At 46.2% G+C, this 15,612-nt stretch overlaps 2 protein-coding genes across 4 annotated transcripts; both read left to right on the top strand.

The window, feature by feature from the left end:
- Nucleotides 1-3,710, top strand: uxt (ubiquitously-expressed, prefoldin-like chaperone). The gene is made up of 6 exons (XM_086113418.1): nt 1-169; nt 1,454-1,535; nt 1,644-1,711; nt 2,032-2,139; nt 2,311-2,374; nt 3,296-3,710. The coding sequence occupies exons 1-6, from the start codon at nt 9-11 to the stop codon at nt 3,356-3,358; spliced, it is 546 nt and encodes a 181-aa protein (XP_085969544.1). The 5' UTR covers nt 1-8; the 3' UTR covers nt 3,359-3,710.
- A 501-nt stretch (nt 3,711-4,211) lies between these two features.
- On the top strand, nt 4,212-14,822 carry elk1 (ETS transcription factor ELK1). Of its 3 annotated transcripts, none has more exons than XM_086113362.1 (11): nt 4,212-5,178; nt 7,029-7,237; nt 8,280-8,444; nt 8,513-8,680; nt 8,754-8,873; nt 9,663-10,055; nt 10,961-11,087; nt 11,828-11,946; nt 12,021-12,104; nt 12,170-12,271; nt 12,421-14,822. In XM_086113362.1, exons 1-11 carry the CDS (start codon nt 5,154-5,156, stop codon nt 12,517-12,519), a joined length of 1,611 nt encoding a protein of 536 aa, XP_085969488.1. In that variant the 5' UTR covers nt 4,212-5,153; the 3' UTR covers nt 12,520-14,822. The 3 variants fall into 3 exon arrangements, with proteins under 3 accessions (XP_085969488.1, XP_085969506.1, XP_085969497.1); XM_086113371.1 differs by having other exon boundaries at nt 4,213-5,178; nt 8,516-8,680; XM_086113380.1 differs by lacking the exon at nt 7,029-7,237.
- Nucleotides 14,823-15,612: the final 790 nt, after the last annotated feature.

Here is a 15,612-nt window from a genome sequence, read left to right as displayed (position 1 = left end):
GCTCCGTGATGTCACATTTTTGCGCCCTAATGTCAGCTAGAGAAAACAAGCAAACGGCGATGGTACCTCCTGCTACACACAAAACTAACACAGATTCTCATGGTACAGTGGATTCGAAGGTGCTGCAGTATGAACGGTTTATTGACGACGTACTGAAGAAAGATTTACAGTAAGAGACGGATCACTTCTCATAACCGGCGCTTTTTTTTTCTAGTTTTACGATCGAAGCAGAACTACGCATGATTTTCTGCACGTTGCATCTTTGCAAGAGAGTAACTGAATTTGACAGCAACACGTTTCCTTGGGGCCTTCATAAATACGTTGATGCAAAGTCTGCATAATGTGTTCCTGGCGAAGACCGTTCGCTTCGTATTCTTATCCAAACGTTGGCGCGGTGGCATTTAGGTGTACCGTCCCTTCAAACGCGACAGGCATTTTTCATCGCAATTAAAACAATTTCCCTGGATTTGTAGACATTTGTACCGAATATTTCTTGCAAGGGTGAAATTTGCTTGTTTTGGTTGTGGATCTTCCTTGTGCAGTGAGTAAGCCCTCAATTCACCGGCCGACATACTGATAAGGATGTCAAACTCAGAGCCCAAGTAGCCAGCTGGGAGTCGCCACATCAATTAATATGGGACTTTAATTCAAATCATTGGTAGAGTTACACGATTATTGCTAAAATCTGTACCAAAACTTTAATTGTCATCCATCGTAAATAGCAATGTTGATATATTGCAGGCATTTTTTTGTTTGTTCGCAAACTTTTTTTTTCAGCGACTTAAACATATGACTTGAACTATTTCTTGACTTCAGACTTCAATACTAATCCATCACTTCGTTGTGTGTATATAATTATATGACTTGGCAAATCAAACATTTATGGTTTTATAGGCCTTATGGCCTTTGGAGGGAAAATGAAACTAAATGTGGCCTGTGACACAAATGCGTTTGAAACTAGGAATGTGACAATATCCAAACGTCACTCTACAACATTATCACGACATTGCGGAGAAATTGGCACTGTTAAAAAAAAGGCTCACGAATAATAAAATGAACTGGCCTATTGAAGAGATGCTGCGCTTTTATAATCGTGACATGACGATGATGACGTTGTATCAGTTTTAATGTCGTGATATTGCCGTTATCCTTCCATCCCTATTTGGCACCCGTCTTAATGTCACAACCTGTGTTGACTGTTACCTGAAAGTATTAATTTAACTTTGCAACAGAGAGAAAAATCTGAAAAAAATTAATTTGCCATTCTTTTTTTTAACTGATTATTTTAGGATGCAGGGGATATTTAAATGACCTCATCTTTGTCTGAGGTATTGTGTTAATGTGTAAATAAAAAGAAAAAAAGAATACATGAGCTAATAACTGCCGATCAAATAGGCTGACCGATTAATGGTTCGCACCCTACGTTTCCACACTCACTGTGTGTCATTTTCAGGAAAGTGACGGAGCAACGAGATGCTGTTTATGAGCAGATCTCTCATTACCTGCAGCTGAAGAACACGTTGCAGGCTCTGCAGGTCCATGCATACGCACATTTACGCACACACACACACACACACACACACACAAAAACATTCTCGGTCAGATACAGGACACTGTGGTGTTTTATGTGTATTTATATACAGGAGACCGATTCTAATCGACTCAAGACCGATGTTGACCTGGGCTGTAACTTCTACGTTCAGGCCGAAGTGTAAGCGCATACATTTTTCCCACGTACTAAATAATAATGCTGAATTTAGTGAGACATATCTTTATACCCGTACATAAGCACAGTGCTAATCAACAGCTTTCTTAAAAGATATGTGTGTGTGTGTGTATCTATATATACACACATATATATCTATACACGTATATACACGTGTGTTTATATATAAAAAATATATATATACTGTATATAATATATATGCATCTATATATGAATGGGAATGTGTGTACATAAATAATAATAATACATTTAATTTATAAGCGCCTTTCAAGACACGCAATGCACGCTTGTCCCCATCTCCACAGAGAGGACTCATCCAGGATCTTTGTGTTAGTGGGCTTTGGCTTCTTCGTGGAAATGGACCATGCTGAAGCTCTTCACTTCATCGACAAAAAGACGAGTCAACTAACAGCGTCAGTGAAGACTCACACGACTTAACAGGAAACAAGAGACAGATAATATAGCTGACAAAAATCTAGTTTGACTTTCAACATTTTACAAGCGTTGTCCATTTTTGACCCACCCCCACCCTCTATAAGACGCTGCCCATTCTAATTTTGCTTGGGTGTGTATGTGTGTGTTAGTTTCACAGATCAGCTGACTAAAGACTGTGCCAAAATTAAAGCAAACATCCGCCTGGTGCTTCAGGTCAGTTTAATTTTCCTCATGGCACACACAGAAACACAATCACTTTCATAAAATCAAGTCAAGCTTGTTATGTTTAGCGACTTGTTCATGCAGAGCATGGTAGAGCTTGATGCCATTTTTTTTTTTTTCGAAGACGGTTTTGCTTGCAGCACGGGAGTTTGATCTACTCTGTCGGTTACTTTTATTAAGATAAATATTTAACTCTTTCAGTGCAAGCCATTAAAAAAAAAAGGGAACCCGAGTGCCCGCCAATTTAGAACATCCTGACTGAAGGATCATAGAGAATTTAGTATTATGATTTTTTTTTCCTGTAAACACACCGAATGAAAGATTACTCTTTTAAAAAATATATAGAATGTTTTTTTCTGGGGTTTTTTTGCTTCTACCAAATTCCTTTTTTTAATTTTAAGGAATCAGCAGTACAACATGGGCTGATTTAACAGAATTCAATGATTTGCAAAGGCAGCATTGATGCTACAAGGTCCAGAGAGGTTTTGGCGAAACCAAGGCTGCCATCTTTTTCATGGATGCCCCTGCTTATGTCAGCAAGACAATGCCAAACCACATTCTGCGCGTGTTACAATAATGTGGCTTCGTAGTAGAAGAGTGCGGGCCCCAGACTGGCCTGCCGGCATTCCAGACCTGTCTCTCACTGAAAATGTATGATGAAGCCCCAAGTTTATAATTGCCTATTTTAATGCCGGGAGTTGAAACCCCAAATATGACCCCAAAACACTTTCAAATATAATTTCAAACTAATGTTACAAAATTACCCTGACAGTTAACAGCTTAGAAGTGATTAGATTCTCTAATCACATTCTCACGGGTTCTCAGTCCACAGCATTAAAATTGTAGGGAACTCTCAGGGTTGAAGTCCATCGACCACTTTTGACCTTCGATGACTCTCCTGTTGTCTTTCAGGGTCTGCGAGAACTTCAGGGTCTGACCGAGCTTCCAGAACGCAGCAGGAGAGAAATCTTCTAGATTTGTACCTCCTTAGAACCCCTCATGAGGAGAGACAATGTCCAGTCGCACACGACGAGGAGGATCAACCTGAACATTTCATGGTTGTTCTTCTGGAGTGACCAGATTTGGTGGATTGTCAAATGGACATGTGCAAGCAAGAGATGCTACGCCCACACCCGGAGGGGTTGAGGGCAACTTGATGAATAAGGTGTTGTTTTCATATCCAAACGTGGACCATTGATACGGCGACATGTGGCTGAATTAAGTCAACGACTGGAGAAACAATTGTCACACCCTGTGTGGCATTTCACAAGTTGGATTATTTTCATGTAATTTCTCAAAATGTAAATAAATGGACAAAAACTCAAAATTTTCCCAAAATAACCTGGAACCTGGGTGATGTCAAGGACATGTTTTATTTTCTTTTGCACAAGTTGTAGTGTACAATATCAAGAAATACGAGATAAGAATACGAGTTCCTGTTTACCAGGAACATAAAGTTCACCATCTTGCTTCGGTGGCTTGATAAAACATGTCTTGATTTTGAGACATGCTTTCTGCTACGTGCCAAGGTCACCTTAGTGCAGGTGGCTCTTGTTTTGGTTTTGAATGTGGAGATGTAATTCCCCTGCTAATATATTCTAATGTGATACAGGGCGGCTGGCCACCCAAAATCTACTTGTGTCATCGTGTAGTATGTCAAAGCGGCTATTGCACGCTTTGATTTTTCTTTATTCGACACCGGAGTAAAAAATCTGAGGGGAGATTGCTCAGAGCAGCACGTTATCAAAACCTTGAAAGCGCTGTCACGCCAACATAACTTTTACTGTGAAAGTAAAAGGCGGAAAACCGAACGTTTTAAGCCACGTATCTTGACACAGGTAAACAGTACAGTATTCAGGAGGAGGCGTTTGCCCGAACCGGAAGAGGGGAAAAAACAAAAACAAATCAGCGTTCAAATTTTCGTTTATTGTCTTGAGTTTCAGTCGGGAGCAGCGCGGGCCGAGTTCGGAGGAAAGTTTTGCTGGTTTTCGGGGGCGAACTTGGCGGCCGCAGCCCCCGCAGTGAATCGGCGTCGGCGGGCTGACGTACACGCGAGAGGCTGGGGACATGGAGAGCTGTCACCGGAGCTAAGGCTAACGAGCTAGTTTTTAGCACGATTGGCTGACATACAAAATACACTCCACTCCAGGGAAATTACATTTTGCTTGCCCGTAGCCTTCACAAATACGTAGCTCACATTTGAAGAGCAACAACGAGATCCACCGGGGAGGGTGAGATTTGGAAGTCTGGCTACTTTAGCCTAGCTTAGCATAGCATAGCCCCTCGTTCGCAACACGCCGAAGAAAGCAACTCGACCACACATAAACATGCTACAGTGGATTGACACAACGCTTTAACGTCAATTAGGTAGACTGATAAGCGCGTATACGCGCCGTTTTATTTTATTTGGGTGGGTATAGTCGTCGTTTGTCGAGCCTCTTTTGTTTTCCTTTTTCTTTTTTTCCAAGTTCTATATACATTTTTGGGGTTTGGGTGTTGTTAGCATGGGCGCTGCGGATCCCGGCAGCGGCGCCTCGGAGCGGTTACATAACAGCCGCAAGTCCGACGACAAGCTGCCGCTCTGACAGCCGCAAACACGGACACGCGTACGCACACACAGACACACACACTTGAGCAAACAAATAGTGAGAGTAGAGAGGGGGTGGGGGGCGGTGGGGAAAGGAGGGCAGCAACACCAAACAACATGGAGGAGCTGCGAGACGGCTGCTTGCACGCGTGAACAACGATAACCCAGAGCAATGTGATCAAGATGGATTCAAACCCGCTCATCAACGGTAAGGCCTGTGTGTCCGTCTGCCTGCGCTTTGCGTGTGACTGCGAGAGCGCAACACGTTCCACTTGTATTTCTTTGGGAAACGAACTGTGGTGCACTCGATCATTGTGTCTGGGAGTGCGTGTGTGTGTGTGTCTGTCTTGACAAGGCAATATGGGGTGTCAATATTCTTTCAAAGCAAGAAAACTCCCAACTTCCATCTTTTCCTGGTTGTTGCCGTGGCGACCGCTGCTGCCCATTTATGCCACCAGGACTGCATAACATAGTACGACAAGGTACTAGCGTGCAGTGTTACTCCGAGGGATGATATCATCCGCACTTTGCCAATGAAAACAGTAAATATCGGAGTCACTCAGAATGTGTTTATCCTATGGTAGATGGAACTCCCGACCCGATTCAATCTCATACGCATCTTTCCTGAGATGACGTGACTCTGGTGTGACTGTGCGCAAACACTGCCAACATTTACAACATTTAGCTCCTGCGCATGATTATGCATTTACGGCAAAATCTTGTGCATTAAGTGGAGATGGAGAATGTTCTGATTGTCGTTTATATCTTTGTTGTTGTTGTTGTTAAGGAACCTGAAATTTTTATTTTATGAATGATCTGGTTTAATTGGCCAATTAATTGGTCATTGGAATTTTTTTGCTGCATTGGCCTATAAAAAACAAAAAACAAAACTATTTTAATCGTCCCTTAACTACACGAGGGAATGCTGCGAAGACTATGATGATAAGTGTCACATTCACGACATTTCATCTCATACTAAAACAAGTCACTACCACAGAGCACAAGTGTGACAAGCCGTTGTCACATTCCAACGACTATTATGAGGCAGTACCAGCGTTCGACATCAGCGGTGGCCTGATGCCCAGGGCCGTTCCGTGACTGTTGAGCCACCTGGAGTTCACTGACAATGGCCTGGAAGTGCCAGTACACATTCCTTACATTCTTACTGAAATCAACACGTTTTGGCTTTTTAAAAAAATATTTATCAGTCAATGTTTTTTTGTTTTGTCCATTTAAATCATCATTTTACTGTGCTAGAGACATTTTTTTTTTTTGCACGTTGGATCATTCCAGAAGGAATCATTTGACCAAGATATGTTAAATATTCTCGTTGTCAGATTATTAATTATTATCAAGTATTTTAAAAATAAAATGAAACGGCAGACAGTGGCACGCGATCCGCATCACTAAAAGTTGTTTGCGGTCAGCGGTCTGCAATTGCAGCTTGCCATCAGAGCTGCTGCCATTTTTAAAGAATTATTATTCTGATTCAAAGTTTGTCTCATGCACAGTTCCACAATGGCATTGGCAAAGATTGGCAATCCAGAGCGCCACCAGAAGCATTTTCAAACGGTACACCTACGTACGATTGTTGCTACGCTTGAGACGCTGCAAACGTGCATCCCGCGCCTCCTGCGTCAGGTCTCCACTTCGGTGGGCAGTGATTTCCTTTTCACAAACTCATCCATCTACTTTGTTTCGCTGTTTTGTTTACGTTCGGGGCCGTTACTCCTCATGGCGTGTGTGCGTGCACGGGCGGCAATGGGTCGATTGCAGCAGGTCGCTTGTTTGAAAAGTAGATCTTCGGTCAAAAAAAAAAAAAAAGGTTGGGCACCCCCTATCTCGACTCGGTGGCTCTGTGGTGGCCGGTCGCCACGGCGACCATTTCCAAGATGATTGACGCGTATGTTGCATAACCACTCAGCCAGAGGCGATGATGCTCATTTGCATGCGCGAGGAGGCGCGGTGTCCGCATGTGTCATCGCGGTGTGGTTGTTTGACGGTGACGAATCATCGAGCGATCCGGTGAGCATCCCTGTTGGATTTGTGCCATGTCAGCCATGGACCCGTCGATCACACTCTGGCAGTTCTTGCTCCACCTGCTGGACGACCAGCGCCAGCGTCACTTGATCTCGTGGACCGGCGAGGACGGCGAGTTCAAGCTACTCGACGCCGAAGAAGTGGCTCGCCTGTGGGGCCTGCGCAAGAACAAACACAACATGAACTACGACAAACTCAGCCGCGCGCTCAGATACTACTATGACAAGGTATTACCGGTGGTAAGATGGACCTCCTAGCAAATGTTTGCTTTTCATTTCTTCTGCAAGTCAAATGGTGACTGTGGAAACGCTTTTCCCGGCTGTTCTTTGACCGTGAGACCATTGCTCGAATTGGTCTCTTCACCGGTGCCATTTTCCGGTGTCCGAAGTTGTTTTGCCCAACTCATGTACCGGCATTATAGCCACCTAGCGGTGGCCGTGCCTTTCGCGTCCTCTTTCACGGCCGCCCTTCCCCTTTAAAGCCGGCATCCCATCCTCAGTTTCGTCCTCTATGTGAACAGCGTGTCCGCATAACATCAGCGAGCCAAGTGGAGCGCTCATCAAAGTCATACAGCAACAATCACAGATTTTGGAACTCGGTGTAGGTTAGGTGCCCCGTTCACTTTGGAGGATATTTAACTCTTTCATTCCACAAGACGTACTTGTACGTCTTTTTAAAATTAGGCCCCGCCTACCAAGGACGTACTTGTACGTCAAAGTCTTTTTTATTTTATTTTTTTGCGTCCTAGAGAGGAGGAGGAGGGTCTGATGCAAGCTGTGAATGAGAAGAAGCCGTTTGCTTTGTAAATCGTGTCAAAAAGCGACCAGTAGGTGGCAGTGGTGCCTCACGTGCTTGAAATGCATGCTTTTACAAAAAGCTCTTTTTCTCCGTTTTTTTTTTTGCCTAGGAATCGCCATTTTCATGAAACGTAGCCATTTTGTAATGCCGATTGCTGAAGAATGGAAAAAGATAGAAACAAAAAATGTTTTTCTGCTGAAAGAAGAGAGTCCGAACTGTGTTTTGGTAGGCTCCATGTTTATTACGCATTAGAACCAAATATTCTGTGGGCCTTGCAAGATCAGTCGAAATCCAGTAAAACGCTGGGATTGAGGGGGTTGCTCCAGTGAAAATGGCTGAGTTAATTGTGCATGCGTGTGGATTGTTTCTTTGCTTGTCTATTTTGTGTGTAAGGTAGAATCGCCTTCATGAGAGCCACGAAATAAAATGAAATGAATACCCATTGGAGAATATGTGCGCGTGTTTTTCCAGAACATCATCAAGAAGGTGAGCGGACAGAAGTTTGTGTATCGCTTTGTGAGCCAGCCTGACCCGTCCCTGCCCGAGGGGATGCACAACCCCGAAGAGGGCCAAAGACGGGACATCCCGGACGCCAACAGCCAATCGAAAAGCTGCCCGTCCAAGAACGTTGCACAGGTGGGTTGAGACCGGCCGACCCCATTGGACGCATCAGAAGCTCGAATGATTCGCGCGTTGATCGTCAGAAGTCGTCGCCCGGCAACTCGCACAAGAGCTCTCGAAACGACTACATGAAGTCGGGCCTCTACTCCACGTTCACCATCCAGTCGCTGCAGGCCGCGCCCAACTCTCGCCCCGTCAAAGCCGAACTGCTGCTGGAGCCCGTCCCTAAGCTGGACCGTGCGCCCAAAGAGGTAGAACGCACACCGGCGCAGGAAATCCGTGACGCCGCCCTCCTAAATACGGTCTTCCTCCTCTTTCTCCCAGGTTGCCTCTGCGCCAGCGCCGGGCGATCCATCCCGCCAGGTGATCGTGGCGCATCCGTCGCCGTGTCCCACTCCTGTTGTCAGCCCCCAGACGGCGGCCAACGCCCCCGCTCAATCGCAGGTCAGCGTCCTCTCAAGAAGCCGTCCCTGACAAGACAAAAGTGTGCTGTTCTGCTTTGAATTGGGCCCTTTCGGCTTACGTGGTCCGTTTCCAAGGCTCCATCCGAGACGAGCTTGTCCAAGAGATGATGGTCGGCGGCTCCAAATTGGAAGCACGTCGTCAGTAAAAATAAAAATTAATAATAATAATCATTTCTCAAAGACAGTTTCACTGAGCACAAAAAAATCTCAAGAAGCCTTGTTCAAAAAGACACTGGAAGTCAAAATTGCCAAAGAGATTTTTCGATTGCCATTTAAATGGAATTAAACTGAAGCATGGAAGGAAGTCTGACGTTTTGGTTTTGACCATTTCCAGTGAACCTTGAGATTTTGATGGATTTCTGCCAAGTTTGAGGCTATTCTACCAGACAGCTCGATTCGGTTTCCTAACATCAAGTGTGTGATGAATGCCCGTCGTCTGGTTCGTATCTAGACCTGCTGATGTGCCTTTAAAAAAAAAAATTCAAATTGCTGATCAAGTTTAGAATTGCAAATCTGATGGCAAAGCGCCCCATGAAAATCCCCAAACTCACTTCCTCATGTTGCACCAAAATGCCACAAGATGGCGGTAAAGCACTTCGTGTCGCCCCTTCAATTCACTTCCACATAGTTTCTTTGCACCAAGGTGCCACCAAAGCAAGACTTTGATGTGAGACAGTACTTTGGTCTGAGTGCAAAAAACCTGGACTGAAAGAAGTGCCGGCGTGAATTCAAATATGCGCTGACAATTTTGCCCTCGTGTGCCTCCCAGAATCCTCCCTTGAGCGACCATCCCCACATTTACCTCACCAGTGTCAGGGACCCGTCCTCCCTCACCCCTCTCCTCCCGCTGGCTCCAGTCGGGGGCTCCGTTAGTTCTGTCCAGCCGCCGCACGCCACCGTAAGCCCGCAGACGCCACCGCAGGATGACAGCGGGGGATTGGCCAACGTCGCCGGCTTCCCTCCCCAGCCAAATCCCTCTCAGCCCGTCTTGGTCATCATCAACCCGCCTCCCTCGCAGCAGCAGCAGACGTCCAAACCTCCATCCGGAGTCCCACCCCTGGCACGCCCGCCCCCGCCGCCCATCGTCATCAAGGAAGAGACCCTGCCGTCGGAGGAGGAGCTGCTGGAGATGGTGGGCCTGGAGGAGAAACGGGTAGAAGAGGTAAGAGCGGTCTTTGCCTGGTCGCAGAGGGAGTTCTGAAAGTTGAGTAGACATTGAATATTTGTCCAAAGTCTGAGGGTGTTATTGCTGCTCAACATTAGACATCTCTGAGACTTTAATGTTTGAGAGAACGCGTGAGAGATGACATTTTATGAGAATCTTTGCCAAGGTCACATGAGCCACAAGGTCAATTTGGGGGTCAAATGAGAGGTTAAGATGTCCAGTTCCTGAAAGACGCATCTTCCAAATGATTGCTGGTTTGGATTCTTTGTTGAATTGCCTTTCTGCCTGCCTACCTGTTTTGTGAAGCTTGACCCAGCAGTTCCCTGAACGAGAAGGCTTCAAAGGAAGGCAGCCAAAAAGGTCCAAATTCGGGCAGGCCGTAGCTCCTGATTTGGCATGGAACGCCCCTAAAAAGGAATTGGAATTTGTTTAGCTTTCAGTTTTTATTTCACTGCTTTTTACTGAGGCTTTCCGAATTTTTTTTTTTTTGGTCTCATTTTAAATGATATGAAACAACTGACCCGCTTTGTCAGCCACTGCAAACACCAAAATATTTCGCAAATACTGTGATCCCTCGCTATTTCGCCGTTCGTTTATCGCCGATTCGGTGCATCACAGGATTTTTCAAACATATTCATAAAAAAAGGGGGAGGGGGTTTCAGATACAGGTACATGGAGTACAGTACTGTATATGTTGCTCTATGTGACTCACTATTGTTTTGCAGCTTCTCACGGACTGTTTACAGATTTTTTGCAGACTTAAATTATTATTCTTTTTAACCTGTATATGTTAATTGGTCGCTACTTCGCGGATTTTCATTTATCGCGAGTGGTTTTGGTCCCCATTAACCGCGATAAACGAGGGATTACTGTATATCTTCTTGCGCCATCACATTCCTCAGGTTCCTCAGCTCATTGGGGGCTCAGGTGAACCCCAGACGACCCTCGCCATCATTGAAGCTGCCCCCCTTCACCCCATCCAGCCAAGGGAGGGGAGACCGGAGGGAGAAGGAAAGGACGCACAAACAGGTAGCGAGCCATAAAAATCACACACTTGAACACTCAGTTTAGCCCGGGTTGTTAGTGGACATGGCAAAAGAGTCTTGGCTGCATCTGAAAGGTTTTTTTTGGGGGGGGGGGGGTTTGTTCTGCTCAGCGGCTATTAAAAACAAACGACAGATGCCTCCTTATTGCCTGACGATTGCTGTTTTTGGCTTTGAGGGAGATGAAATCAAACCAGCCACTTGTTTTGAAAGGTAGTTTTATGAGATCCATCCGTTTTCTTCTACTTCTCCATGGCGAGTGCATGGTGGGAGGAGCTTAAGCAAGGAAGTCCAGACTCCTAGTCCCTCCAACCATTTCCTCCCGAGGCATTCCCCGGCCAGCATGCAGAACCATACCGAAACTCGTGAGCACAAAACCGAGAGCCGGAGTGAATCGTGGCTTCTGGGACCCATTCCAACCTCTGGTTTTGAACAGAATCGGTGACAAAGGCCCTCACTGGAAAAGAACCCCACTTACTGCTGACAATGTGGACTAAACTTTGACATTGGTCGAACAGCGACCGAACAGCCCATATCGGTTGGCGGGGGTTTTGGTTACCCTTGGTCCCAAAGCACCCCACCACAGAACACGGTCAAATGCCTTCTCCAAGTCCACCACACTCATGTAGACTGGTCGGGCCAACTCCCAATGAACCTCGATGACCCTGCCGAAGGGCGTGGAGCCGGTCACCGGCCCCCCCCTGAATTTGAGATTCCGCTTTGTAGGCTCGTCCGTGCCAGCGGCGACGTCATCGAGCTCGGCGCCGGACGCGGTTCCTCCCAAACCGAAGAAGCCCAGAGGCTTGGAGCTGCCCTCCCTCCCGCCGGGCCTCTCCCAGGATAAGGTGACGACGCCCGAATCGCTTTGGGTGGCGTCGCTCCCGCTCACGACACCGCGTCCTCTTTTTGTCTCGGGCAGGTGACCGCCGCCGTCAACAGTTTGCTGGCACCCGGCTCGGCAACCAACACGCTGACGCCCACTGTCATCACCTCGCACGCTCTGGTAAGGCAACGCCTCGGCCCGAGTGCCGCTCGCCACGCCGACCCGCTGACTTGTTTGTCCTCCAGACGCCAGTCCTGTTGACTCCCAGTCCGCTTCCATCCACCATCCACTTCTGGAGTACGCTCAGTCCCATCGCGCCTCGCTCACCCGCCAAGCTCTCCTTCCAGGTAACTCGCCCTCGCCGTTTGCTCGCAAGGATTTTAAGTGCGACCGATTGTCCGTGAAATACGGTACATTTCGCTAGCTAGGGTGAGTTTGCCAATGGCGATTCGCAAGTCGGCCAAGGTTGACCGTAAATATCTCGTGTCTCCTCCAGTTCCCGACAAACGGCAGTAACCAGATCCACATCCCGGCGCTGAGTGTGGATGGTCTGTCCACCCCCGTGGTTCTGTCCCCTGGTCCCCAGAAGCCCTGAACGTTGTGTTTGCACTCAGAAGGCTCCTCTTTTCTTTGGGCCACAGGCCAAGATGGCGCCGTCACAGTCATCAGTGATGCACACGAGCTCCAGTTGGCGTGACGTACAGGAAGAGCCGTCAGATTTTTCCTGTTTGCGAAGAAGAAGAGGAAAAGATTTTTTTTTCCCCCCTGGATAGCTCAAGCTTGGTATTCTCATTAAGATTCATGAGGAAGAGGCTCTCTTTTGTACCTATTTATTCCTCGCTAGCTAACGTTATCCTTTACCAACAATTGACGCTCCTTTCTTCGCTCTGATTGTTCTGTTTCGGGTGAGGTTTTGTTTTGTTTTGTTTTTTCCGGCCACGTCTTATTGGACATCGTGATGACGATGATGAACATGGCCACACTTTCTTGTTCAGAGACATTTTTTTGTTTCAGGGGTGCCCGCAGGCATTCCTCGAGGGCCACCTGGGTCTCGTCAGGATATTCTTAGCTTTATTCCATCCGTGGGCTTTTTGAGCGGCCCCCCACTGGATGATGGTTGCCGCTGCACCTTCTTAAAGCCGCGATATCTTTGTTTACTGGACAAGCGTTTGACACACAATGACCAAAAACAAACAACAAAAAACACACAAACAAACCCAAGGGGGTTGAACGTGATGGTTGACATGTCTGTGGTGTCGTTGAACATATGACAGCGGACAGAAGAACACCAAACGGTTGTTTATTTTGATGCTTGCACGTCCTCCATGGCAACCCGACAGTGACTGTTGTTTCCATATATACTGTATATATATACACGCACACACACACACACAGCTCTGGACCATTTTGGACCCTGAATGACACAATGACTGTTTTTCAGACGGGTCAGTGAATGAACTTAAGCGGGCCGGGCATGGATCCCTGAGGCCCCTCTGCATTTGACAATTGGATGTAAAGGATGGAAAGTCTCGAAATCAGGGGTGGGCAAAGAGGCCCATGGCCTACACACTGTCTGGCCATTATTCCGTTCTTTAATCAGACCCAACAAGCATTTATATTATAAAGAGTCCTGCAATATTTGCTGTATGAATTTAGCCCCATTTTCTTTAAAAAAATTTGCGAATTACAATATTTTTAAATTTATCTCATTGAATAATGAAATATAATTTTTAATCAAATAATTGGCAGAATAATTTGAATTGATGTATTTTTTTTAATGGAGCAGTTCTTTTACTAAAATAAACCATTACTTGCAATGCAAAAGTATCAGTAAAATAAACAATCATGCGTGATTAATTGGTTAACTATAATCAACTTAACTATAAATAATACCGTGGAAAAACAACATCAATTACTTTCTCTTTTAGTTCAACTTTTTTGGGGGGGAGGGGTGGGGGCGGTATCTGAGCTGGCCCAGCTGTTCAATCTAGAAATCAAAACTCCCCAAAATGTGCTCACCCCTTTTTGAAAGCTGGCGCATCCTAGTCACAAAAATGAAGCTGCCAAAGATGTCCAATTCGAGCCAAGTGCAGTTTACTCGTGGGTAAGAAAAACCCCAACTGTCGATGAGACTTTGGTGCCGTTTCCCAGTCTCCTGAACGCAGCACAAAGCCATTGCGTTCGACTGTTCTATTTTTCTAGCAGAGAACCGCTGCTTTATTTTGTCTATTGAGGAGAACAGGAACACGCACGCACACAAAAAAGCCTTAAAGATGTTGCCGGGGACGCAACGGGATGCGATGTTGGGATTGCTGTTTTTTTTCCCCCCCCTCCCGAATAGGCGCGGCCGACACTAAGCCATTCGTTACAGAACGTTTTGGACGAACTTTTCCTTTCACCAGCAGAACGGGAAGAATGTTTTTTTATACTCATGACGTCACATGGGGAGCTTCTGCTGGATTGGCTGTTTGGATGCCATTATTACCGCCGTTATGTGGGTGTTTCCCCGGAGGAGGGCGGTGAGGGGTGAAGGTGCTTCAGAGTATGTCCTCTCCTTCGGTTTTCTCTGCATCGTGATAAGTGTGGTATCGGTGCGGGAGGGTGGGGTGAAATTATGTACAAAGTTGACGCAATTCATATCAAATCCCCTCTGGCCCCGCCTTTCGCCATTTGCTGAGGAGTTTATTGACGTAAAAAGAGGCGGGAATTTATTTTTCTGAACCTTGTTACTCGTATTTACTGGAAATATAAAGAAGACAAATTTCTATTTTTTTGGCCCCCCTCTCTCGTGTTTGTTAATGTTGTACAGATGTCTTGTTTTTCTATGACATGCCTCTACACGTCCAAACACAAGCACTTATGGGGTCAAGTGTTATTAAAGTGTCCCGTTGGTTGAAACTGCCGAGTCATCTCTTGTATGATTTCTGTTTGGAGCAATTTGAGCACCGATAGCCGTTTTGGATCAAGACAATGATAATATTAAGCAACCGGAATCTAGTTTCAAAAGTTGCAACTCTGTGAGGGGGAGGGGGTGTCTCAAGTTTCTCAATGACATGCTTACAGTACTTAGTAAAGGGGGGGGGGGGGGAAATCTTGTGGCGCCGAGTGGAAGAGTCATTGAGCGACTCCCTCGTCCGAGTGACGACCGCCGCATTTGCTGAATCAAGAAAAGCCATCTTGCCAAAGACATTCGAATCAAATGAGAAACAAAATAGTGAAATCTGATCGGCCTGCAAAGGTTCTAAAGCCATTTCAAAAGCTTTGGGACTCCAGCCAACGGCGGCCACAGCCGTTATCTGCAAATGGAGACAACGGGGATAAGCGGTTTAGACATTAATGGCTGTGTGTTGATGTCTTACTTGGGCCTCCTGGCTCCTTATCAGTCTCCAACTTGGGTCTGAAACCGGACAGTGATTTGAAACTGGACAGGCAAATCGGTGCCGTTGTCAAATCCGGCTCCCTTTCATCTACGGCAGCTTGCTAAAGTCGAGCCTCTCCTTTCTCAAGGGCACTTTGAAACACTTACTCATGCCTTCGTCACCTCTCGGCTGGATTACTGAAATCCACTTTGGAGTCAGCCGATCCTCCATGAAGTGTCTCCAGTCTGTCCAAAATGCCGCTGCTCTCCTCTTGACGGGTACTCGTAAGAGGGAGCACATCAATTCCTAATCTGTCCTCCCTTCGCTGG

This window comes from Hippocampus guttulatus, chromosome 1, assembly GCF_054856545.1.
Source record: "Hippocampus guttulatus isolate MCC_2025c chromosome 1, RoL_Hgut_1.0, whole genome shotgun sequence".
Classification (NCBI taxonomy): Eukaryota; Metazoa; Chordata; class Actinopteri; order Syngnathiformes; family Syngnathidae; genus Hippocampus; species Hippocampus guttulatus.
This window is presented reverse-complemented; position numbering and strand designations above follow the sequence as displayed.

Excerpts from the sequence above, each read along its gene's own strand:
- uxt (XM_086113418.1), top strand. The coding sequence starts at position 9 with ATGTCACATTTTTGCGCCCTAATGTCAGCTAGAGAAAACAAGCAAACG. Across the intron at positions 170-1,453 it reads GTACTGAAGAAAGATTTACA|GAAAGTGACGGAGCAACGAG; the intron begins GTAAGAGACGGA and ends TGTCATTTTCAG. Across the intron at positions 1,712-2,031 it reads TTCTACGTTCAGGCCGAAGT|AGAGGACTCATCCAGGATCT; the intron begins GTAAGCGCATAC and ends CCATCTCCACAG.
- elk1 (XM_086113362.1), top strand. The coding sequence starts at position 5,154 with ATGGATTCAAACCCGCTCATCAACG. Across the intron at positions 8,681-8,753 it reads TGGACCGTGCGCCCAAAGAG|GTTGCCTCTGCGCCAGCGCC; the intron begins GTAGAACGCACA and ends TCTTTCTCCCAG. Across the intron at positions 11,947-12,020 it reads CGGGCCTCTCCCAGGATAAG|GTGACCGCCGCCGTCAACAG; the intron begins GTGACGACGCCC and ends TGTCTCGGGCAG.